Consider the following 26,098-nt stretch of genomic DNA (forward strand, 5'->3'; position numbering starts at 1 on the left):
ACACACACACTTTTATTTCCTTTGTTACAATGCATTTACATGTGACACAGGTCTCTCCAGCTGCAGAGGGGGAACAAATATTAACGCCTTCTCACCGGTAAACTTTCTCCATGGGGGTGTTCGATCTCTGTAGCTCACCTAGTGGGACTCTGGCCCCTTTTCGTACCACGCCTGCGTGTGAAGGAAGAGACCAGGAATAAGTTTAACAAGCCGGGCTGTATCTTTGCACCCATTAACCCTTTGCAGATCACCATTGCTGGCTACCTCTGGCAGTGAAAGTGTTTGATGATTGCAGATATGGTAAGGGACAAAGAATAACAATACAAGTGCGCAACTAAAATGAATTAATAATTGTGATATGATAGTGATTAAATAATACCACTATAGACCCAAGTGAGTGTCATATAATAACTGTGTTACCAGTCAAATAAATGGAGCGTCTGCTGCTGCACAAAGGGTAGCCCAAGACCCTGGGTAACTAGACAAGACAAAACAAAGAACAGCACACAATGCTCATTGTGAAATATATAAGTACAATTTTATAATAAAAATGGTTCAAGGTTTTGCGTACATAAAGCAAGTGGAAAACAGGCACAGAATATAACACTGGTATCACGATGAGCGTTGTGCGCTGTTCTTTGTTTTGTCTTGTCTATGGTAAGGGACATACTAGATGGGAGGTAGGTTCCTTCTGCGTGTCAACCTGCAGCAGGAAGAACAAACTATTAACCCAAAGGCAGGGACAGATGGAAACCCAGAATCTGTCACTCACCTGCAGGGTCCCACAGGCACAACGGCCTATGCAGTCTCACTGCAAGATGACTGACAGAAGAGAACACGAGTCTGTCCCATCCCTGCAGTGTGACAGACAGAAGGCACCTATAACTCAACCACTCTGAACCTCCCACCGCAGGATGACAGGGACAGACAGAAGGGACCCCCATGCCGTCTTCCCCTCCCATCTCAGTGACAGAAGTGACCTATGCCTCATGAAGTGTCACTTTCCCCCCATGGTGACAGGGACACAAACAGAATGGAACCACAGATCACACCTTCTGTCCCTTCCACAAAAGACTGACATAGTGACCAATGACCTATTGAAACGGTCATACCAGCTGTTCTCTCTGCCCGCTGCCTCCCGGCCTCATTAAGCACGGCCATCGCCCGGATCGCCGCCCGCAAGACGGACCAGCGGAAAACAGACACAGGATCCATCCCAATCAGCTCTCGGATGTATGCGCTGTCACTGCTCCGCAGGAGAGCAACGATGTCCGGTCTCATGTAATCCGTGTTCTTCTCCCGGAAATCCTGCAGCAGAAAGACGCAGGAGCGGTGGTGTAGTGGTTAGAGAGCTGATCTCAGAAAGAGAACAATTCCTTCAAGGGTCAGTCTCTCTGGCGAATGTCAACTAAGGATAGCGACATGTTTTATGGTGAAGGCAGATTAACCCTTACTTGGAAAGGGGGAAAATTGGACAGATGGGAAACCAATGGTTTTGGGATAGAGGTTTAAAAATCTTTATCTAATGTATTTTGGCGATCAGACTGTTTGCTAGTCCTTAAAGGTCAAGTTATTAGCTTAGCTCTGTCTTTTGTTTAAAAAATAATTCCAAAGCAGTCATTAGTCAGACGAACATAAGTAGCTGACATACAGAATTCACTGGTCCCTGTGAAAAGGGAAACATTAATGTACACACACACACACACACACACCTTGATCTGGTACTTGACTTTCCCCGCAAAGTGCCATATGACAAACGCAGGCTCCATGACGGGTGTGCCCACAAAGAACTTGTTCTCCTCGTGCTGCTGCTTGAACTTGGCGAGAAGGGTGTTGTACGTAGCGTGGGGGAAGCTGGAGGGGCCAAGAAATAAAATGGGCAGATAAACAAGAGTACACAACAAAATCTTTACACGGGCACAATACACGTCACTAAACGGAAATCAGTGTTTTTTTTAGTAATGGAAGTATATATTTTGGGGTCACTGCACCCGTCTCCAACTCTCCTCCGCACTTTATCTTCTGTATCCCCCTTCCGGCTATGAAAACATTTCATAAAAAAGTGGGAAAAATGACAACAGCTTGATTGTCTTGTTTAATGTCAAATACTGGCCATATATTTTTAGCAACCCCCACTTTGGATTACGTTAGCGGGGGGAGAGGACTGAACTCGTTTTTGAATATTCCGCGTCCTCCTGCTGCTCACAGCGGAGCGCTATATTTTTGCTCACAACGCCCCAAGAACAGCTGCCCCCCTCTCTGCTACTTCCAGCTCTGATGGGCCCAGAACCCCCCCCCTCCCCAGCTCAGAACATACCAGTGCCCCCTTTCCTCCTGTCTGTATCCCCACTGAGGATCCCAGCCTCCTCACCTCTGCTCTAGCTGCCCACATCTCACCTGCCCCAGAGAATGTGCCAGATGCCCACCCTTTCCCCCTATGATGCTGCCCCCCCAGACACTCGGAGCGTCCCGGATGTTGCACATACTTGCTTTCCTCATCCAGAAGGTAGAAGAGGCCGGTGGGTTTCTTGCTGATTAAGTGGATGCAGGCCACATTGTCCGTGTAATCTATATTGTGCCAACTGATCCCTTCACTCTGATACTCCTCCTGCACGGACACAGCAACACGTTACAATACGGCCTACTGCATCTCTTACAGAAGGACTGAGCATAAAGGAAAAGGTAGTGGAAGCAGAAACCCGTCTCCCAGCAGAGGCGTTAAGATGTTTTAGGAACAAAAGAAGAGAAATTTGCAAGACTGGATTAACCCCTCGAGTGACAGAAGGGTCACTGCATTTGCAACGTGTTACGTCAAGGAAATAGGGTTTAATATCCCTTAACGCCATCTGTTGCTCAGTTTCCATGAATGAATGGGAGCTTTTAGTAGCGAAGTGGACAAATTAATAAAGCAAAATGGTAATAATTGGGACAACTGACCCCCGTTATTTTCAGATCCTGGGACCCCCACAGTTTCTGAGAGATTTACAGTTTTCTGTGCCAATGTTTCACCTCCCTCATTCACACTTCAAAATGGTCAACAAACTGTGGGCCAATAGGAATCCGCAAGAAAATGCGGTTGCAGCTTCCTATTGGCTGGCTGCGAGCGACATCTTTGATTTGAATAACATGGGAGTGCACCCGAATTGAAAGAGAGGGTATTGGACACTGGGTTATTTTCACTCTCGGGATCAGAACCCATTTTTGGGGGCAGGATTGCTGCTTTAATACACTGAGAAGTTGTTAGCTGGTTAGAGAAGCATTACCAGGCGCATGGACGTGTGTTAGATATATATTGCTCTTCTCCCAGCACTGATTATTTAGACCGGATGCTTTTTGCAGCAGTCACTGCCCATACCCCTTCGCACCATCACTCTGCCCACTCCCTGGCAGCTTTGCCTCCTCACCTGCTCCAACTTGAAGATGTGCTGATTGAAGTAGTACTGGAGCTGCTCGTTTGCGTAATTAATACAGAACTGTTCAAAGCTGTTGTTTTTGAAATCTTCGAACCCAAAGATGTCCAGGACGCCAATGGATAAACACTGATCAAAACAGGATAGAAGCGAGGAAAAAAAAAAAGTTAAACACGCATGGGTATAGCGGTTCCCCACAGACACTCCCAGAGGTTTGGGCCATGTCCCAATGGCGCTCTGGCTCTCCACAAACACCACCACATTGTAATTTTAAGTTTGAGAATAGAGCAGAGCCGCCTCAGTTTCCCCGGATACGTGGCCGGGGGTAAAAATAACCCAAGCCTGCCCTTGCCACTTCAGGAGTTGGTGACCTTCCCTTAAGGGCGCTGCAAGGGTTAAAGGTGAAGTCTCTCCTTAAAAGTAGGTTATATGCAAAGGAATTAGCCCCAGTTGCAATACAGACAGGCTTCTGGGGGAGGGGGGAGGGGGGAGGGGGGAGGGGGGGGGGGGCGCGCCTTTTAACATATGCTGCACGTTTTATAGTGGGGATTGTGATCTGTGCGGGACCACAAACTAAATGGGAGGATTGGGGGGAGGGGGGAGAGAGAGAAGTGCAAGCCAAATGGAAAGGGGTCCTCCTCCTTTTGTTTCCAACTAAGGAAGCAACCCTGCGAGCTCAGGAAAGCCGTCGCGTAATCGCTACAATCAGGGGGTCAGCGGCATCAGAGGCGATTGGTCTGAGACACGAAAAGGGTTAAAAGCAGCAGCCCCCCCCCCCACCCCGTTAGGCCAGCAATGCATTGCTCTGCTTGGGTTTCTGTTCTTCTACTGCTCTGCAATGCATTGGTGACAAACCTGCACCCGTACCCCAATATACCGACACTCTCCCTACACCCTCTCTTACGTTTGTAGCGGTCATGTAAAATGCCTACAGTCATCTCTCCTGTTGGCAGTAAGGCCTGGTAAGTGTGGGCATGCCAGCAGTAATTATGGAGGTTTCCCCTCACACCCTGGTGGGGTGCTCTGTGTATGGCTGGGACTGGTCACATGCTCTGACTCCCTGGTTAGTGATGTCAGAGGTGTGTCAGCCTCAGAAGTTTACATAAGGCACAGCACTGTGTTCTAAAGTTAGTTGCTGTGGAGTTGCAAAGTAGTTGTTCTGCTGAGAGAGGAGTTCAAGTTCTATCAGAGTGTCAGTTATGTTATAGTAACTCCATGGGAGGCTGTGTCCAGGGACCTGGCACAGGACAGTGATTCCTGCGGGAATAGTGAATCCCTGATCTAGGTGATATACCTGTCAAAAGGGAGCACTGACGAGATGAGCGGCTGAAGATACTCCTTGTGGAGGCGCTGCTGAGAGATCAGACCTGGGGTGCCCTGTACTTGTTTTTGCTAAATTGTGTCCTATTTTTGTTCCACCATGTGGGTGCTCTCAAAGCAGGAGGTCTACGCGTGGGCCTTGAAAGTAAACGTGAATCCTAACCGCGTGGTTGCCGTGGGGGCAGTCCCGGCTGGCGTGCCCTTGTTAGATGTCCAGGCGCAGGTTCGGAAGCTCCCTGGACTGTCGGGTACGTGGGTCAGAGGGCGAAGGTATGATGACACCGTGCAATGGAGTACTGTCCTGATATATGTAGGCCAGACCCTAAGCGAGGAAGATGGCCCTAAGTTCTTAAATTTGCCCGGGGGTCCGACTGATGGGTGCCCCTTTATCTACCCTGACTTGGCAGTTTCTACCTGCATCGAGAGCCCTATAGACATTGACCGTGAGGCCCACCTAAAATGGCGGCTCCCGCCAAATCCAAATGGCACGTGTGCGGCTGACTGCCAGCATGCACAGGAAAATGTTGCAACCCTTCTCCCAGGACTGGCGGGAAAGCCAGAGCCCCGCCCCCACACTGTGAGTAACTCAGAACAGAGTTTGCAACATTCCCCAAAAGACTGTGCTGCTTTTCCTCTAGAGTCCACCAGGGGGAGGGAGTATCGTGAGCAGAAATCAGCCAATTCTGTTCCCCCTAAGGAAAGCAAGGGATGCCGAGAAAAGCACCCTTGGCTGTATAGAATCATACGGGCCCCCCATTTAGACTTGTCAATGGCAGTGTGCCCGTGTGCATTAAGAGACTGGAAGGCGACTGGTGGCTGGGCGGACGGGTCCCCTGAGTTAGCCGTTGCCCTCACGATGACCGTGGTAGACGGGGAAGAATGCCTGCACGGCCGTCTGCATGAATGTGAGTGTCCTGTGGGTGAACTGACCCGAGGGCCCGAGTGCCCTGACTGTGCGGCGCAGTTCCTGCAACCCAAACTGCCGCAGCCTACCGAGCTGCCAGTGGGGGAGGACACTGTAGCAGAACTGGATTGTCCTTTCCCTGAGAAGGAAGAGCAGGAACCTCTGATGGCGGAACCTACAGAGAAAGAGGTGCCTGAGTGTAGCCAATAGGGCTGAAGGAAGCTCAGCCCGGGAAAAGAGATACATTTCCCGGGCTTTGCAACAGTCAGGCAGAGCAGAGGAAGGAGTAGGAAGGGTGCAGGGAGCGCGTGGCTCCTGCATCAGGTAAGGGTTCTCCCTAGATCCCCAGGCAGGCCCCAATTCCCGGGTAAAGGGTAGGGGGTAACTGAAGAGGGACGCCTTAGCTAGGGAGGTGACCCTTGAGTGTGGAAGGTGCTGGTTTGGCAGTGTCGCAGCGGAGAGAGCTGTGGGCACTGTCAAAGAGGCACAGTGTGCAAGCAGTGTGGTTGCTGCGGGATCCAGGGGCTGTGTGTGATTGCAGCTGCCTGTGAGTAGTGTCGCTGTATGCGCTGGGCACAGTGCGTGCAGTGTGTGCGGTGTGTCAGCTGCAGGTGAGCTAGTTAATAGCTAGTTGTTAGTTACAGTTAGGACTGGGTAGCTGGGGGAAGGGGGGCAGGTTATGTCCACAGGCCCTAGGAGTTTCCCTCAAGCCATCCTAGGTTGCGGTTTCTCAGGGACAGGCCCTAGGTTAGGGTTGCTGTCACTCAAGCAGTAGTCAGTGATAGGAAGGCGGTTGCTGTTCCCACGTGGTTGGTGTTGCCGTGTTCCGGTTGCAGTTCCCGTGAAGCGGTGGGACCCTCGTTGGGGTCCACCGGCAGAGTACCTGGAATAAGGATCAGACGGACGTCTGACCCTTTGAGAAGTGGTTGCGGTCCCGAGCATCGGAGTGCTCGGAAGGTATCTCTGAAGTAATATATGTGCACCAACTGGGCCCTAGCTTAATATAGTGACTGCGCAGTCACCCACGACCTCCGTAGGAGTTACGAGACATTGGGTGTGGGGTGATCACAGGACACTTGGTTGGGGAACACCAGACATTGGGTTGAGGTGATGCGGGTAGAGCATCTGGTATGTGATGTTATGTAATGTGTTATATGTGTGTTAAGTAAAGAGTTAGTTATTGGTTATCGTATACGTGTGTTATGTTATTTCTTACTCAGGGCTATCTTTCCTAACGGGGGATCCTGAGTAAGTGGAGGCGCTGCACCAAGTAAGGGTAAGGGTTTCCCCAGGCTCCCAGCTAGCGGAGGCTCAGATCTCCTGGAGCCACACAGGTTATGCAGTACCAGTAGTCCCTTCGAGCAGGTGTGTTGCAGGGAAAGGGACCGGTTAGACCACGAGGGGCCAATGTGAGATTGGGTGGGTCGGCCGGTTCACAAAAAGGGCTACACGTTCACAGACTCCTCCACATCCTTCTTGTTGAGTAGAGCGTGGTTTATCCGCAGAACTATCCAGTCAAAGAGCGCGCTGTACAGAGACTTTGCCATGGAGTCCCGAGCGGTAATGGCCTGGGAATACGAAGAGAGAAAGACGCGCTGAACGAGCAAATAACCTTCCCTGCCATCCCAGGGCTTCTGTTCTTCTCTCAAGCACAGTTTCACGTTTTTACTTCCAATAGTTCCAATTTTATTTTCGGCTGCTCTTAAAAATGGCTGCCACCATACCTTCTATGCACCACTTTATGTCAATAGCAATACAGAATTAAGTCAGCTTGGTAATGTGTCAGTTCATCCTGCTGTTTAACCACTTCAATGCTGGAGGCCCAGACAAGTGATCTCTCCTGCACCCACTGACCTCATTGAGGCTGTACGGTAATATCAGCTTCTCATTCACGGTGACTGTTTTCCGCTTGGTAAGAGCCTCCACCAACAACTCCCTCTTCACCTGTTGGAATAAAACAAGAGGGGGGTGACTCAGACCCTTCGTCCTTCAAGAGGGCGCGTCTCACAAGAGACGGGCGCGTCCCCCCGTAAGGTAATATCATGGGTGCAGGAAAACTGGAATTTACAGGGAGATGGGGCAGATAAGTGCAGGACACAGATGTGAGAGCATCAGGGACAGATGAACCCCAAAACAGATTAACCCATTTAGTGCAGGAAAGGACGGGCAGTGTGTTGGGGAACCTGGCCTTGACTAGGTTAACTTAAACCCTACCTCTCTGTCACGTTCTTTCTAGTGCCCTTATACTATAACACTTGGTTGCTCACTGTCCCCATATCCCTCCTATCTGTCCTCTCTGCTCCAGATCACCCAGGCCACCCCCTTTTCTTGTCACTGTCTTCTGTCCCTTTCCTGCATGAGAGAAGAGGACAGGCCGAGGGCAAAAGGGAGGCACTGTATGCCCAGCACTGTGCGGGATGGACGCTACCTGCAGAAGCTGCGACAGTGTGTCCAACACCTCCGGGGGTCCAACATCCAGACCCTCGTCCCTGCCCGAGGTTTTCTTCTTATAGGTGACGTTACCCAGGTAAAGAATCGCAGACAGCACTGAAAATATCCTGAATACAGGAAGAAAAACAATGCAGACTATGAATGTGATCTACAGTTGGCTCTCAATTGAGACTGGGTGAGGGAGCAAGGTGGTTATTTACTAAAAAGGCGCAGTAGCCCTGAACAGGTGCAATCCCTTGTAACCGACATGGAATAAAAATATATATATATATATATATATATAATGGACTTGCGTAAAGAAATGTAAACACAAAAATGTACACGATTTTGCATTGCTTCTCATTGAGGGCCTCTAAATGCAGGGACACTTGTCAAACGAATGTTTACTCAAGAGGGTTATATCACTATGTATCCCTCTTTCTTTTCATAGTCTCTAATTGTAGAAGGGCTGGCTAGGTGGACTGACCAGCATCCCCTTGATTCAGAAGAAGAAACCAAAATCATCTTTGCTTTAACCATTACACCACCCAGGTACATCCTGGCCACTTATTCGTTTTCTGGGGTGCAGCCTATGGAGCGGCCAGTCCAGTTGAAACGGCAGTGGACCACCCACCCTCCACTTCCATTACTGACATCCAGGGCCTGGTTGGGTCATGTGACCGCTCACATGACGAGGAAGTGCCAGACGCCCTTTGGCTTTGTAAAAGTTAAAGGGTTGAGACAAAAAATAAATAGCAGCGAACTGCCAAGGGAGCCAGGTTGTTTAAAAATTAAATTTTTTATTGATAATACAATCACCCAAAGGAGGTGTAGGACCTCCCACGCGTTTCGCACCCTACGGTGCTTTATCAATGAGTTCTTATTTTTACAAACCAACAGAGCTTGCACTTCTAAGTTTTAAGATACTCACTGTTTCTTTGTGGCTGGGAGGAAACCAACCATTTCCATGGCTTGTTTCAAACGTTCAAAGTCATGCCGCAGATCCTCCCCCTCCTCCACCTTAAAGTTGTTCTGGAGAGAGAGAGAGGAGGCGGCATTAGTGCATTACCAAACCTTGCAATCGATTAGGGCCCCCCTTTTCCTTCTGCATCACCATCACTCCATGACATCACCTGGCTCAGCACCACTCAAATAGCTCATTACAGTGCTTTGATCTTGACAGTTGGGAATGAAGCAGCTTAAAGTTATCTGCCAATTACCTGGTTGAGGTAGAAATAGTCTTCCGGCTGCTTGAGCTGGAACTCTCTCCTCTCCTCTTCCGAGATTCCCAGGAGCAGGTAATAGAAGACATGGTAATTCCTGCAGGAGGAGAGACGGAGCTCAGAGGCATGCAGGGGAGAGTAAAGCTGCGGCCATAGTGTGCAAGTAGGCGGGCGCTCGCCTGTCGCCTGAGTGATTTGTGGACTCCATTCAAGCGCGCAATGGGCAGGCCTGGCCGTGACATCACCAGGCTGGTTGGCCCTGATTGGTTGAAACGCTCGCGAGACGCAGCCTTCGCATAAAAAAAAATCTATTTTTTGTCTCCTCCAAATCCTGCTGTACCGTCGCGGGCAGCTTGGCCGGACTGGTGCACTTATATGAATTTGTTCATGCGCACAATCGCGTGCACTATGTCCGCAGCCTAACAGGGGTGGGAGGTTCAACTCATGTAAAGGGCAGGAAGCAAAAGAACGTAGTTACTATGTCTCTATGCTGGGACTGTGCTGTAGTAACGTGTGTCGATCTATAATTTTAAGTCCATGACCCAAGTCGCTAAACATCATTCAGTGGCCCTGTATGCAACAAGCCTGAAGTGGGAAAGCCAATGGCATAGGAGCATGGCATTGCTCGCATTGGCGAAGCCCATCTCACACACACACACACACACACACACAATCTTAACCCAGTTACGAGTCCCTATGTCTGCTACTTTTAAACCAGGTGTCTCAAACTCTTCGACTGAGTCACCTGTGATGAAGCAGGGATATCCATAAAACGTGGCCTGTTGGTCGTCCTTGAGTACCGAGTTTGAGACCCCTGTTCTAAACCATCTCACTTGGACAATAGATTAGGTACAAGGAAAGAGACCTTCTCCTGAAGAGTTTATAAATAGTGTATTAACAGCTTTTCATGATAATGCATTGTTTTTCTATAGTGCCACTGGCAGTCAGAGAGCGATTCTCTCGGGTTAAATCCCTACCTTTCGTTCTTTTCTTGAGAGACCAGGCGAGATTTTTCTAGAAGGTATTTTTCCACCACAGCCCTGTAAGAGAAGAATCGATAAAACGCAGGAATGAGGACTCTGTATGAGTGGGGTCACAGCAGGCAGCTGTGAAAACCCAAGTTCACAGTGCTAGGAGAATCATCACCATAAAACATGCTGGAAAGAATTTTACAGTCTTACTGGCTTCCCTAAACAAATCCAACAGTGCTAAAAACAAAGATTTGTCTGCTTCCGTTTTATTGGCAATTAAATGCAAATTGCCTTTTTTTTAGGGTCTTTGAATAGGAAAGGGTTTGTCAAATCAAGTGTTTTAGTTATCCTTTCCACCCTGCCCTCAGAGAACCAAAGAGAGGGGAATGGAGGATAGGGGTGGGACGACAGTGGGGGGCTTTGCCTGTGCAAACTCTTGTGGAACACAGTGATATCAAACAAAATGTGATCCCTTAATCATGTCACTGCCATCAGTACACTTTGGTGTTAGGAGAGATTGATCCTATAAAAGCATCACAGGTCACACTGTTAGAGTATCCCCTACCGTACTCTTTCCTTAATATATTAAACCTGTCCTGTTTGAGCTCCCAGATATTCGGTAGTGTTATCTCTGTGTACACCGGTCTCCTTACCCCCGCACAATGCCACCCACTCCCCACCCCCACCTCGCCCCCTTCCCACTCACCCCCGCACGATGCCACTCTCCAGATAGTTGACCTGAATGAATTTCCCAAAGCGGCTGGAGTTATTGTTGTGCGCCGTTTTGGCGTTTCCAAAGGCCTGGAAGAAACAGGAACAGAAGAGAGTCAGAGACAGAGCCCTAACCAAGATAGGAGCCAGGGAATCGGAACCAATTACAGAACTCTTGACCCATTGACACAGATGGCTGAGATTTCTGATCTCATTGAAGTCTAGAGGAGCACACAACGTGCAAGGACATGATACTGTTGAAGTCTATGGGGGAAGGGATGCAAGAGGGCGATCCTATTGACATTGAGGAGGGCAACTGATGCATTTAAGGGGACGTTCCAGCTGAAGTCTATTAGGTGTAAAGAGCAAGAACCCACTGAAGTTTATAGGGGGCAATAGATGTGTGTAAAAGGGTGATCAGGCAGAAGTATATGGGTGTTACTAGCATGTGTAGGTTCCATATTCCAGCATGTGTAGGTTCCATATTCCAGCGAAGTCTGTGGGGTGAAACAGTGGGTGCAAAGGTATGATCCTACTGAACTCAAAGGGTTCAGTATTGCCGTGTGTAAGAGGGTTATCCCGCTAAAGTCTATAGGACCAGAGTATCTAGTGTGTCCAAGAGGGCAACCCTGCTTTTTTTTTTAAAGGGCAAATGTAACAGAAGAGTTAACCCCCTCATTGCTGGTGTCGGCACCCAAGGCACTAACCCCTTTGCTCGAGAAGTGGCCAGCAACACCCAGAGAGAATTCCATCTGAAGTTTAAATCAAGCGCAGTTTCAAACTTCACACACTAAATAAATGTTGATGTTTTTCCCCCTGATATCTTGTGTTCTGAGGCAGTAATTCCATGTATGTATGTATTTCGAGAGATGTCCACAGTTTTGTGGGTGAGGTCATCTGTCTGGTATGTGCGGCCCCACAGGCAGAGCCCTGTCCAAAATAAAGCAAGTATCCAGGAAGGAGAGTTGGAGCACTACTATGTAAAATAAATTGCTAGAGAGTGTGTCCCAAAAATTAGAGGTTTATTGGGTCAGAGCATGGCAAACAAGAAAAAAATGAGCCCTCAGGCCCCCACCGACATGTTTCGAGCTTCCGCTCTTTATCAATCAAAGCAAGACACCAGGGGTGATGCTGAAGCCTCCCCCCCCATTACACTGGTTTTCTAGTTACATAGTAGATGAGGTTGAAAAAAGACATATGTCCACCAAGTTCAACCCATGCTAAATTCAGTAGACACTTACCCTATAGTTGTATTTACAATAAATTGAGGAAGGCAAACAAAAAACCCCAGTGAAACATTAGGTCTCATAAAGGGGAAAAATTAATTCCTTTGCGATTCCAGTAATGGCTTCTCCCTGGTTCAACATCCTTCCCACGTTTACTTATTTGGTATATATCCCTGTATACCTTTCCTTTCTAAAAAGATGCCCAACCTTTTCTTAACGATATATATTGTATCTGCCATCACAGTCTACAGGAGTAATGAATTCCATATTTTAACTGCCCTTACAGTAAAGAACCCTTTCCTTTGTTGCTGGTGAAATCTCCTTTCCTCCAACCTTACGGGATAAATCTGTGTCGTTTGTACTGCCCTTGGGGGATGAATACAGGCATACCCCGGTTTAAGAACACTCACTTTAAGTACACTCGCGAGTAAGGACAAAATCGACTAATAGGCAAACGGCAGCTCACGCATGCACCTGTCAGCACGTCCTGAACAGCAATACCGGCTCCCTACCTGTACTGAAGCTGTGCGCAAGCGGGGAGACTATAGAGCCTGTTACACATGCGTTATTTACATCAGTTATGCACGTATATGACGATTGCAGACCAGTACATGCATTGCTAAGTGTTAAAAAGGTAGTGCTTCACTTTAAGTACATTTTCGCTATACATACATGCTCCGGTCCCATTGCGTACGTTAATGTGGGGTATGCCTGTAGTTCTTTTAAAAGTTAATTGTATTGACCCTGAAATATATTTGTATATAGGAAAAAGGATGGGGGGGGGGGAAAGGGGGACTCAGCACTCTTTGACCATACAAAAGATATCAAAAAATAGGAATACGCCAAAAAATAAAAATATTTAATCATGAAAGAACAAGAACATAACGCTGGAACAATGTCTTACACGTGAGCAGCAAAATAACCAACAGTGATCAAAACTCTCAAGGTGCAAGGAAAAATTGGGGGGCAACGTTTCGGGGTAATGACCCCTTCCTCAGGTCCATTCCCCAAGTTCCAACAGACCAAAGGTACTTCCCTATACCCTGTGCCCCAAACACAATGAAAAATCCCTAATGAGATCAGCTAGCAATACTAGATTCACAAAGAATGAGCAAATGCTAGGAGACAAAAAATGTCCAAAGCAACAAGAGGAGATACTGTATAATGCACTTGATCCAGATGAATCCGTCACTGTCCTGCGAAAAGTTGCTCTGTCTCTCAACCTCCTGCTGCTGAAGAGGGTTTGCTGCTAGAGCTGCCGTCTGATCCAGATTGAAGTATGCTGCCGGGAATGACATCACAGGTGGGCGGGATGAGGCACAGCTGTCTATTGGTGCAGCCGTCTGCCAAGCGTCGTCCAAGGTCCGCCGCAAAGTGGAAGAGAAGATAATCAAGTACTACAGTGTAATGCGCATGTGCACCAACTCATAATATTGGCTAGCCAATGCGTTGCCAAGCTGACATTCAGGGGAAGTCACCGAACGTATGCACATGGGTATGCGCATGCGTACATCTAGCAGATTATACTGCAAGCTTCCTCCGTTGTCACGGTGATGACCGGTATAGTGAAACAACGAGCCAGGCCATCGAGCAGAGTGAATGCAGTCAGCAAGAACAGCATATCTCCAAGGGGCATAAGAGGCAAAGGGAGACATAAAAACTAGTGTAAATTAATAACCACATATACATTCTTTCAAAAGTCAAAGCACACTCACAGTCTTACAACTCATTCAGTAGCCTAAACACATTAGAAGGGCCAATGTATAATTAACTGTGTATAAACTGTAAGCAATGTGCTGTACGCAAATGATCTTGATGATGAGGAAGGCTTGCGAATTTCATGTCTGACATCAATGTATATGATATGATCTGAGCCACAACCAGTGTCCAGTGATAGAGGTGGGTAGAGACAACCGCAGTTCAAGGATGGATCACAGCACTTCCTGTCAATGGTGAACAGAAGGCATTAGGTCACATAATTCAGTAAAAGGAGCAACAACGCGGATACACCAGCGGACACGTCTGCGGACACGAGAGGCAATCAATGTGTTCCGTGTGTGTTTACTCACCGACCAGACAATCAGTGAGATACAGTAATAAACAGTTTAAAAATAACAGCTGAGGTCGAGCTCTTTATTCATGTCTGTAGGGGCCATTGTCCCCAGACGTCTGATACGTTTTCTAGGTATCACCACCACGACAATTCATGCTGTCAATCACCTGGAATCTTAATTGGCTGGCATTGTGCCCAGCCAGTGTGAATGATGTGCCACCAGTGCCTCTCAGTCACATCTGCGGATGGCAGCCTTGTGCTGTCAAATCCGATCCTTCACTGACTGAGTGGTCTCTCCCACATATCCCAAACAACAAGGGCATTTAATCAGGTAAATTACATATTTAGATAAAAAGGGATAGAAGTCCTTGATAGCATATTGTTTGCCCGTGTGTGGATGACGAAAGTATTCAGCCTCCTGGATGCTGCTGCACTGGCTACAGCTGTAGCATTTGTAGCACCCCAACTTGAGTCAGTAGGATGGTATGTGTGACCACTGTGTCTCCAATATCCGCTTTAACTAGTTGGTCTCGAATATTTTCCCCCCGTTTATAGGAAACATAGGGGTTTAAGAGCGAATGTCGGGGCAAGAAGGGGATCACTCTGCAACAGGTGCCAATGGCGTAAAATTGTATTTTTAATCGGTCCACTTTGTGTGCTGAAAGTGGACACAAATGGGATTGAAAATTGTATGGCTGTTTGATTAGCTCGTGAGTTACCACGAAGGGGTGACTACCTTAGTGGGACCTCTGCCTTGGATCTTTGATTGCTTAGTAATTCTCTAGTATAACCCCTATCTCTGCATTTCTCCTGCATAATTTCCAAACAGAGTGACATTTGCAGGTGTATTGATTATCCTCCTTGCCCTTACAAATTGACTGAATCGATGTCAGACATGGAATTCGCAGGCCTTCCTTATCAAGATCATTTGCGTACAGCACATTGCTTACAGTTTATACACAGTTAATTATACATTGGACCTTTTAATGTGTTTAGGCTACTGAATGAGTTGTAAGACTGAGTGTGCTTGGACTTTTGAAAGAATGTATATGTGGTTATTAATTTACACTAGTTTTTTGTCTCCCTTTGCCTCTTATGCCCCTTAGAGATATGCTGTTCTTGCTGGCTGCATTCACTCTGCCCGATGGCCTGGCTCGTTGTTTCACTATACCGGTCATCACCGTGACAACAGAGGACGCATGCAGTATAATCTGCTAGATGTACGCATGCGAATACCCCTGTGTGCGTTCGGTGACTTATGAGCTGGTGCACATGCGCATGGTCTTCTCTTCCACATTGGGGCGGTCCTTGGACAACGCTTGGCAGACGGCTGCACCAATAGAGACAGCCGTGCCTCACCCCGCCCACCTGTGACGTAATTCCCGGCAGCATACTTCAATCTGGATCAGACGGCAGCTTTAACAGCAGCCCCTCTTCAGCAGCAGGAGGTTGAGACACAGAGAAACTTTTCAGAGGACAGTGACGTTGGATTCGTCCAGATCAAGTGCAGTATCACAGTTTCTCCTCTTGTGGCTTTTGGACATTTTGTTCTCTTAGCTTTTGCTCATTATTTGTGACTCTAGTATTGCTAGCTGATCTCATTGGGATTTTTTCATTGTGTTTGAGGCACAGGGTATAGGGAAATACCTTTGGTCTGTTGGACCTTAGGGAACGGGTCATTACCCCGAAACGTTGCCCCCCTATTTTCCCTTTCTCCTTCCCCCTCCCCTGTGTGGTGGTTCTTTGTCTTTCCCTCCCTCTGTGTTTTTCCCTTGCACCTTGAGAGTTTTGCTCACCGTTCGTTAATTTGCGGCTCGTGTATGACATTGTTCCAGCGTTATGTTCTTCTGCTTTCATGATTAAATATTTCTATTTTGGCATATTCCTATTTTTTGATATCTTAGTATGGTCAGTGAGTGCTGGGTATCCCCCCCCCTTCTTTTTCCCTTTGATATTATTTGGAGGTATAAGGGTCCTCCCTGTTCTCTTGAGCACTCTGGACCTAGTTTTATGCATTTTTTGAGTGCTGTCTATCTCCACATTTTTGTATATAGTTATCATATCCTATATTTGTAATATCTATTATCTCCCAGCCCTTGTCGATTCACTGCTGGATGAAGGCATCCACAAGGATCTTCCAGGTATTGTGGTTGCGAGCCTTTGGGGTCCAAGTTTCACATCCAAACGTGAGCACAGGCAGAATACTACTTCTTGAGGCACAGTGGATGGCTTCCTTGAAATATAGTCTCGTTTCTTCCAAATGTGCTCCGTCACGTCTTCATTAATCTATTGATTTCTGTCAAAAGGTTCCCATCCATTGTTACTTGCCGGTCAAGGTAGACTCTTCAATTTCTTCTAGTTCTATTCAGTTTATTTTCATCTTTGCAGACTTTGACCCAATTGTTGAGAATTACTTTGGTCTTACTGAGATTCATATGGAGGCGCATATTCATGCATTTCTTCAGCGAGTTCTACAATTTGCTGCTGGAAGTCTTCTGGACTTTTGGTAAAAATGTCATCAGCAAATCGTAGGTGACTCAAAATATTCACTGTTGATTTTATTTCCTTTCCATTTAAATGTCTTAAACAATTCAAGTGTTGCAGTGAAAAGCTTTGGTGACATGGTGTCTCCCTTTGGCACTCCAGTGCTGATTCTTAGCTTGCTAGTATATTCATAATAATCTAATGGTTGATGTGGCTCGCTAATAAATGTTCTTTATAATACCAAGGTACACTTCAACATGGTCTTCATGCATCTAGGACCACTGAGGTATAGACAGCATCAAATGTTTTTTCGGAATCTATGAATTTTAAAATGAGGGGTAGATCGTACTCTCTACTTCGGGAAATAACTTCATGTATGACTTGGATGTGATCCATTGTGTTGTATCCACTGCGAGATCCTGCTTTCTCTCTAGGCTAGGCAAAGTCCAGGGTCTGTTGCAACGGATTAGTGAGGATCTTCTTAACAATCTTGTTATTGGAAGTAGATTGATCAGTAGTTCTTGAGTTCTTTGTCTCCATTCTTGTGGATGACGACAACTATGGTATTGCTCCATTGTTCTTGAATCGTCCTGTTCTTCAAGCAGCACGTATAGTCTTGCAATGATTCTTTTTCTACTTCCCCCCCCCCCCCCCAGTTTCTTTCAAGATTTCAGGTGTAATTCCACCTTTCCCCAGGAGCCTTCCCATTCTTCATGGACTTTATTGCTTTTGTCACTTCTGGAAAGACGCATGGTACCTGATTGGTGATTTATTTTCGCTTGGCCGCTGCTGGATTATGCCGTGTGTTATCTGTGTTCGTGTACAATTCCGTGAAGAAGTCCACTCCATAAGTGCAGTGTCTCTTATGGTTGATCCATCGTCTTGTTTGAGTACAATATTTCCTTCTTCCCCACAATAAGTCGTTGCTTTGTCTGTAAGCTTTTGTTATCCTCAATGATCTTCTTCACAATATCACAGCAACATTTTCTTACGTCTTCAGTTATATGTTTGCAAATGTCTTGCACAGCTCTGCAATATATTGTGTGTTTGTATTGCAGGTTTTTTGCAGCGATTCCCAACATGGGGTTCGTCCAAGAAAATATGTAATGGCGGATCCCAGGCTTGGGATATGTAATGGGTTCTTAAGCCTGTGTGGGGACTGTGCACTCCGTAAGGCCCCAAATTGCAACTTGGAATCTGTGGTATATATGTCAATCACAGCATGAGCTCAGTGTTACTCCCCACAGCAGAAGAACTTTGTGGGGCGTGACTTTGTAAGCTCCCGCAGTAATTGACAGCTATACCACACATGCTGTCTGAACACACGGAGGGGCAGTTTGAGGCCTTATTAAGTGCGTGTTCCCCCCACGAGCTCAGGACACTATACTGCCTAGGATCGGTCACACATTTTTGTTAGCTATAGTCTGTTAAGTAGGCAATAAGATTTATTAGGTGTTTGCAGAACAAATATTTTCTATGGCCGGGATGCCAGTGTAAAAAAGGTTGGGAATCATTGTTTTAGAGAAACTTGCATGGAAACACTAGGCTTTTTTTTATTGTATAAAAAAACATTTTATAAATCTTGGCCGCAATCACTGCAATCTTGGCATTTTCGCTGCTTTCTTTCCTCAGGAACGAGCACTTAACTAACCCTTCATGAAACAATGCAAATTTAGGTTCCTAATTAACCGCGTGTGAAGACGAAAAATATCACAGAATGCACAATATTTCATATTTTTTCGAGAACATTAAATAAAGTGTCACATGGCTGGAGTGCTCGCTTTATTGCAACTTCAATAAATCATGAAAAAAAAAGCAAGAGCTATGTGTGCTATAGAAAACTGTGATGCTTTTTCAGCAGATGGCTCTCAGATGGTGAAGAAACACCAGTTTTCTGGTTATGATGCAGAGAGCCAGGCAGGAGAAATCCTGACTGGGATGAGAGTCAGGGCCATGAGGTCACAGGAAACACTGGCAAACCCCTTCTCTCCCAAAGCCATGTAGACCTAGAGAAGGACTGGCAGGCCTACAGGACACTGCATATACCTCCTCAGTGCGATACAAAGAGGAGAGAGGTAATACAATATTTGGAGTCAGGAAGGAATTTATTTTTCCCCTTATGAGATATCATTGGATGATGTGTCACTGGGGTTTTTTTGTTTGACTTGCTCTGGATCAATATGCTGTAAGTACGGATATAGGATAAAGTATCTGTCATCTAAATTTAGCATAGGTTGAATTTGATGGACGCAGGTCTTTTCTCAACTTCATCTACTATGTAACTATGTAACACAACATGCACAGTGGTATATGCAGAGTAATGCGTTGCCAGTGGCTTTGGTAGGCATGGGGTGCAGTCTGCCACTTATAGCTGCTGGCCACCTGATACTCTTTATCCGCAACATAAAAACACACACTGAGTCACACAGTAACATGTATTGATTCCAACACAGACACACCAATTTATACACATTGAAATGCAGGTGTTATATGTGCATTAACCAAGTCACTGTTACCTGGTTTACTACACCTTTGGCCGGGGCCCAGCTGCCTCTGTCAGCGCGCACGCACTGCATGCAAGCGGCGCGCTGAGAGGCAATTGACCGCTACCTGCGGTCTGTAGGGAGCATGGTTTGAGCGGAGGACCCGTTAGTTCATCCGCACCCCTGTCGGCAGACACAGACAGACAGACACACACACGCCACCTCCCGTAGCTCCTTCCCGCCTCATTGGCACACTCGCGCACCACGTGACGCGTCAATGCTTCAGAACACCACCTTCTGGTAGCACTGGCCGGCTGATGCATCACAGCACGTAGTGAGCCATGGAGGGAGGAGGCAGCAGGGACCAACAGATTGCAGGTAAGGGGCTGGTGGCGCGCGCGGCCGCACACGTTGCCGACCGCAGCGGGTCCTCAGTCTATGGGGTGTTTAGCAAGGTTTTTTGATATGTGAGGGTTTGAGAGACTATTTTACTTCTTGTGATGAATACATTTATATTTTTTTGAATACCAGAGTGCTACTTGTGGGATACTTTTTTTCCTCTTGTTTACACACCAATATATACACTGATCTGTACACTCACAGACCCACCAAACTAGACACCCTCTACAACTCGATATACCGCTTTGTACTACAATGTAACTACTACATATCACTGCACAATGCTCCATTACCTAGATTGGCTATCACTCAAATCCAGGCGCAAAGTACATTTTTCCTGTCTTGCCTTCAAATACTTTCTGAACACGTTCCTCACCCCTACTACCACACGCAGCTCTTCCCACCAGAGATCTGACTGCAGAAGGCTGTTCACTGTCCCAAGGTTCAACAAGGAATCCGCCCGCTCCTCCTGTTACCGTGCACCTCATGTCTGGAACATCCTGCCAGAGACTCAAAGCCGCCAACAATCCAAGTTCTTTCAAGACTTCAGCAATCTCACACTTATCTGGTCTGTAACAGTTACATACGCCCAGAACATATTCTCTCTAACTGTCCGTGAAATGTCTGTACATTGAATGTGTAACCTCTGTTCATTTAATGTAAACCACGTATTGTCATCATAACCATGTGCCCAGGACATTTCTTGAAAAGTGAGAGGTACCTCAATGTATTACTTCCTAGCGAAACAATTTTAGAAAAAAAACAAAAAAACACCTTTATATGTTGCAGATATTAAATGGGTATGCTTCACCCCTGACAGAGTAAGAACCCCATAAAAACAGAAGCAGCAGCATGCCATGTCTCAAGTCTCTTGTAATTTTGGTCCATTGGAAAGTAACACACAGACACAGAAGACACAGACGACACAGGCCTCAACATTTAGTTACTTCAATAAGACAAACCAAAATGTAGGAGGAAATGAATGATTTGGGGATTCACATTCATTTACGCTTAAAGGGGCCCTTGTCAAAGCAGTTGGAGTAAAAACTGGAGCAGCGTATTAACAAGAGGGATTTATAAGGTGCGGTTATATGGGGCAATGTGAGCAGTTACATGGGGCAATAGGAGTTATAGGGAGCGGATATATGGAGCAATAGGAGGAGTTATAGGAAGCGGTTATATGGAGTAATAAGAGGTTATAGGGAGCGATTATTTTCGGCAATAGGAGTTGTTACAGGGAGCCAAAATTCATACAGGGTCCCTGATGTTTATCTGCTTATACATCAACGCCATCATTTGTAACAATTCATGCGAGTGCTGGGATTGACACCACCAAAAGATTAGAAGATGCACCGTGTGAGGAAGAAGCAAGCGGTCACTTAATCCCCCACGATTCACCATGCAAGCAGGGAAGAAGCAGGCAGTCCCTTAATCCACCCACGATGCACCGTGAGAGGAAGGAGCAGGCGGTCCCTTAATCCCCCACAATGCACCGTGTGAGGAAGGAGCAAGCGGTCCCTTAATACCCCACGATGCACCATGCAAGCAGGGAAGAAGCAGGCAGTCCCTTAATCCCCCACGATGCACCATGAGAGGAAGGAGCAGACGGTCCCTTAATCCCCCACGATGCACCGTGCGAGGAAGCAGCAGCATGCGGTCCCTTAATCCCCCACGATGCACCGTGTGAGGAAGAAGCAGGCAGTCCCTTAGTCCTCACGATGCACCGTGCGAGCAGGGAAGGAGCAGGCGGTCGCTTATCTCGGCCCGTCTGCTTCCGCACATCACGCTCTAGGCTTCCGCAACCCAGAGGGAGCATCCTCAAACTGGGCCTTGCAAACCGCATTTCAAAATGAAAACATTTTAAAAGGCACCAATAAGCAGAGGCATCAGTTCTCATACACAAATCTGCAAAGTGTTTAAATAAAAGGGAATGAAAAAGGCGGATAGAAAAACAAAAACGTTGTAGGAGAAACTCATCCCTCTGCCAAGTTTTCCGTAATGTGACGTCTCTGAAAGTGCCGGGTAAATCCCTCCCTCACCACTGCAACTTGGCAGATGCTGGGGACACAGTGTCTTGCCCTGGGGAAGATGTACAGCATTCTGTATACACCCTTCTTAAATGCGAACACTGCCACGTTCGTTCGTTTCAAGCCCTCTCAACACCATTCTTTCTGCATTGAAGAAACGACTTTTTGTCTAACAAATAAAAAGTAGTGGTCCAGCCTTGTTTTGTTAACCGCCTAGCTCAGGGCCCCTCTGGCAGCGTAGGGCAAGGAGGAGAAAGCTGAATCCCGTTGTTAAAGTGTGTATACTACATGTATAGTACCGCTATAACAGAAATCCTGTGTTCTTGGGCTTGTAATAGAGAAATAGTATTGGTGCTCTGTGCCCTCTTGTAACATCACAAGGGGAGAGGCATCTTTGCATTGGGCTTGTTTTAAAGGTGGGCATTATGACACCAAGAATCGGCACATGGGAATGTGAGTCTGTGTGTATGTATATATGCAGCACGACCCTTTGTTATTGTATATCAGTGTGTGTATGTGTATATATGTGTCAGTGTGTTCATTTGTTAATGTGCATCGGTGTGTGTCAGTTTTTGTGTCAGTGTGTCAATCTACACACCGCTACGCATTTACAAATGAATACGCTGACACATGCACACTGACCGTGTGTGTATATTTGTTAATGTGGGGGCATGTGTGTGTATAATATATGTATATATGCGTGTCAGTGTCCATCACTGTGTGCGCGGGTTAATGTGCATCAGTGTGTGCGCGCTAGTGTGTATAGATGATATAGATTTCATTGCATAGTTAACCCCTTCTCATGACATTAGAAGTATTATAGGATTAACCTCTTTGATGCCAGGCTGGGGGGGGGGGGGTGGCAGTAACTCAGTCAGAAAGAGTTAATGTTTCTAACAGAGAGAAACGGGAAGGAAAAGCCACAGAGAAGCGATTGGCTCAGGAGAGGTTCCGGCTGCAGAGGGGCGAGGTGCTGAGGTCAGCAGAGCATCATAACCAAGAGAACACTTCTGTACACAGCCCTTCATGTGGATGGCTTGCAATATAGCGGGAGTAAATGCACGCGGGTGTAAATCTGTACACATACATGTATAAATATATACCCATAATAGAAAAGGTGTACACAAAATATATACAAGCATGTTTAGAGTGTCTCAATTTGTGACACGTTACACCGGGTTGAAAAAAAGACTTACGTCCATCAAGTTCAACTGATGCTAAATTTAGACAACAGATACTTAGCCTATACAGTATTTGTACTTGCAGTATTTTGATCCATAGGAAGGCAAACAAAGAAACCCCAGTGACATATCGTCATCCAATGATATCTCCATGGGGGGGAAATAAATTCCTTCCCGACTCCAAATATTCCAATTACTCCCTGGATAAACATCCTTCCCATGTTTACTTATTTGGTATATCCCTGCATACCTTTCCTTTCTAAAAAGATGTCCAACCTTTTTTTGAAGGTATCTATTGTATCTGCCATCACAGTCTCCATGGGTTATAAATTCCACATTGTAACTGCTCTTACTGTAAAGAACCCTTTCATTTGTTGCTGGTGAAATCTACTTTCCTCCAACCTTAAGGGATGGCCCCCGAGTCCTTTGTACTGCCCGTGGGATGAATAGTTCTTTTGATATCCCCTCTTAGATGCTCATTGCTAACGTAAACAAATCTAATTAGCTAGCCTCTCATAAATCAGAATGAATCCAATGTATTATGTTCGTCTAGATTACGTGTGTTGTATGCCAATTGTAAGAAATATCGAAATGGCTGCCATATTCAAGAGACCCAGGTAAAATGATCTGATATTGATATTTCCCCACTGTTGAATGCTCCAGTGGAATATCACAACAAAATGTGTGATTAGGATGAAAAAGGAGACTCTCTTGGAGCAGTGACCTAGTGCCGGGGTGCTCAAATCCAGTCCACCCCTCCCCCAAACAGGTCAGGTTTTCAGGATATCCCAGCTTCAGCACAGTTGGCTCAATCGACAGCCTGATTGAGCCACCTGTGCTGAAGCAGGGATATCCTGAAAACCTGACCTGTTGGGCAGCTTGAGGACTGGAGTTGAGCACCCTTGACCTTTAGGGTTAACTAGCATTGAAATGAATCTGCTTGGTATTGTCGCTCACTCACCCCTGTGCTGCGGAGCGCGTTGAAGCAATATAAATAAAATCATAATAAGATTTCATAAAGGAAAATATTTTTAGATCATTGAAAGACAACTTGAGGCCTTAAAAAGGGGCCAATGGCTGATAAAACAAACTTTCCGAAAGAATAGCAGTGTCTTCCTGAAATTAAATCTAACCACGCTAAAAGCAAATATTTTGCTCCTTTGGAAATTAATTACAAATGCATTTCTCAGGGGTCCTTTGCGAGTTTATCAGTAAAGTGTGTGATGTACCCTTGGCCCACGCATCCTCATCAGAGAGCCAATAACAAAGGGTGAGGGAGAGACAGGGCTTTACCCATTTAAACGCTTGTTGCACACAGGGACAGACAAAAAGGAAAGAGCCAGAGGAAAGGAAACCCCTCACAAGTTTCAGCTCACCACGTTTACAAATAAACTTTACGTATGGGTGGCAGATTAGTACAAAAAAAGTAAATCCCCAGATGTGATGTAAATATGTTACTGCTATTAGTAGTTTGGTCCCAGGAGGCACGGACTCCTTAAATGGGCCATTAAAGACCCTTCGCATCTTTAGCCCATCAAATATCTGTTATAGGTCCCTTCAACAAACATGTTACTGGCATTGTACACTTTGATCCTACATAGGACTGTCCCTTTAATTGGACATGGTATACCCAAACCCTCCCTTTACCTCCAGAACTGGCCCGGCGCCCAGTATGGTCCTCTCCACCCCACTGGCGTTGCCCTTCTGGCTCAGCGCAGTCAGGCAGTGTATGAGGAAGTTGGTGCTCTGCGTCTTTCCTGAGCCGCTCTCTCCGGAGATGACAATGCACTGGTTGATGCGCTTCTTCAGCATGGTGTGATAGGACACGTCCGCGATGGCGAAGATGTGGGGCTCCAGCTTCCCCAGCTGGTGGTTGTCGTACATCTTCACGTACTTAGGGTTGTAGATGGGTAGGAACTTGAAGGGATTAATGGCTATCAGGATGCTCCCTGCGTAAGTATAGATTTTCTGCTTCAGGAAGCGGGTTTTTAGGTTGCCCAAGATAGCAGACTCCCTCAACTTTGGCAAGTTACACAGGTCATCATAGTCCTCCTGAGGCCGGGGCAGGAAGCCCCTCTCCACCAGCCTGCGGGCCTCCTTCTCATCGGACACCAGAGGCAGGTGAACATATTTAATGCTCCCGTCCTGGTTCCTCTCCTGCAGAAGGAAGTAGTAGCCATCCACCTGCTGGTGCTTCCCCTGGGCTCTCCGGGGCCACAGCAACACCCGTTGAACGGGCGAGTCGTTGAGATCAAGCACCCACTCCTCCCCTCCCGACTCCTTCACCTCTGCCAACACGTAGCACTTGGAGATGTCCAGCCCCAGGACAGACACCGCGTCCCTGATGACATCAGAGGTTGACGACTCTTTAGTGGCTGGAACCGTACAGCAGGAGTTGCTCCCTGGAGAGAGTTGTGGGTAAATGTAGAGATCGTGGAACCCTTTCTCATGGCCGGCGCCATTTTTTAAACTCATCCTGCCCCTGTTCTGGATACGGCATGCCGTGTTGTATCAGAGAGCTGCATTCAGCATCTGGAAGGCAAAGTGAGGTTTTAAATGCAACACAGATTTGACCGCAACAATACATAGCACGCTACCAACGTTTAAATGGAGGAGCCCAAAAAACAAAACAGATGTCCTGAAGTGGGTTTGCTGGCTCTGCACTGATTGTTTAATGGTGGCAGAAAAGCCGCTATGGCAAACAGAAAAAAAAAAAAAAACACACACACTTTGGGATAATTTACCTGTAGTCACAAGAGACTAGGAAAAAAACAAAAAAACACCATTAAATACTCTATTTTTTGGAGAGTGTCATACATAAGCCATTCATAGCCTTAGAGAAACAGTCTAGGCAATATCCTACATGTGCGTTTTTAATAAATCAGTCCGATAGTATTAGGTAATAGTTAATTGTATTAACTCAATGCCATTATTTTCCATCTTACAATTTTTATAGAAGATATATATTAACAGTTTACATTAATACATTAACTTTTGTTTGATGGGGAAGGGTACTAAAGTTAAAAGGAGGAGGGCGGGGGGGGGGCACACAACATACAGATTAAGTAGGAATTGGATATCATCTTAATTATAAATAAGACAATTGCTTCGAACATTTGTCTCAATTAGAAGTCTATAACCCCATACTAAGGTCTGTCCTGTGTAAGGACTTATCCCGTCATCTCCACCATTGTTGTGGGGGAATAACGGGTAGTGTGGGGCCCTACAAGAGTACCGACCTGGGGTTTACTATGTGGCTTCCCGGTTGTGTCTTAT

General features: G+C 46.5%; 1 protein-coding gene across 1 annotated transcript in view; it reads right to left on the bottom strand.

The window, feature by feature from the left end:
- LOC142486092 (unconventional myosin-IXb-like) overlaps positions 1–25,315 on the bottom strand; it is a 94,126-nt gene extending 68,811 nt beyond the window's left edge. The window contains exons 1-13 of the mRNA XM_075584750.1: positions 24,470–25,315; positions 10,965–11,059; positions 10,265–10,327; positions 9,285–9,384; positions 8,996–9,096; positions 8,063–8,192; positions 7,489–7,578; positions 7,086–7,202; positions 3,405–3,539; positions 2,487–2,608; positions 1,713–1,854; positions 1,113–1,308; positions 96–171 (exon numbers count right to left, since the gene is read on the bottom strand). Of these exons, the coding sequence (XP_075440865.1) occupies positions 96–171; positions 1,113–1,308; positions 1,713–1,854; positions 2,487–2,608; positions 3,405–3,539; positions 7,086–7,202; positions 7,489–7,578; positions 8,063–8,192; positions 8,996–9,096; positions 9,285–9,384; positions 10,265–10,327; positions 10,965–11,059; positions 24,470–25,297 (2,195 nt within the window). The 5' untranslated portion in view covers positions 25,298–25,315. The remainder of the gene's footprint in view (positions 1–95; positions 172–1,112; positions 1,309–1,712; positions 1,855–2,486; positions 2,609–3,404; positions 3,540–7,085; positions 7,203–7,488; positions 7,579–8,062; positions 8,193–8,995; positions 9,097–9,284; positions 9,385–10,264; positions 10,328–10,964; positions 11,060–24,469) is intronic.
- Between the last annotated feature and the right edge of the window lie 783 nt (positions 25,316–26,098).

This window comes from Ascaphus truei, unplaced genomic scaffold (genome assembly GCF_040206685.1).
Source record: "Ascaphus truei isolate aAscTru1 unplaced genomic scaffold, aAscTru1.hap1 HAP1_SCAFFOLD_733, whole genome shotgun sequence".
NCBI lineage: Eukaryota > Metazoa > Chordata > Amphibia > Anura > Ascaphidae > Ascaphus > Ascaphus truei.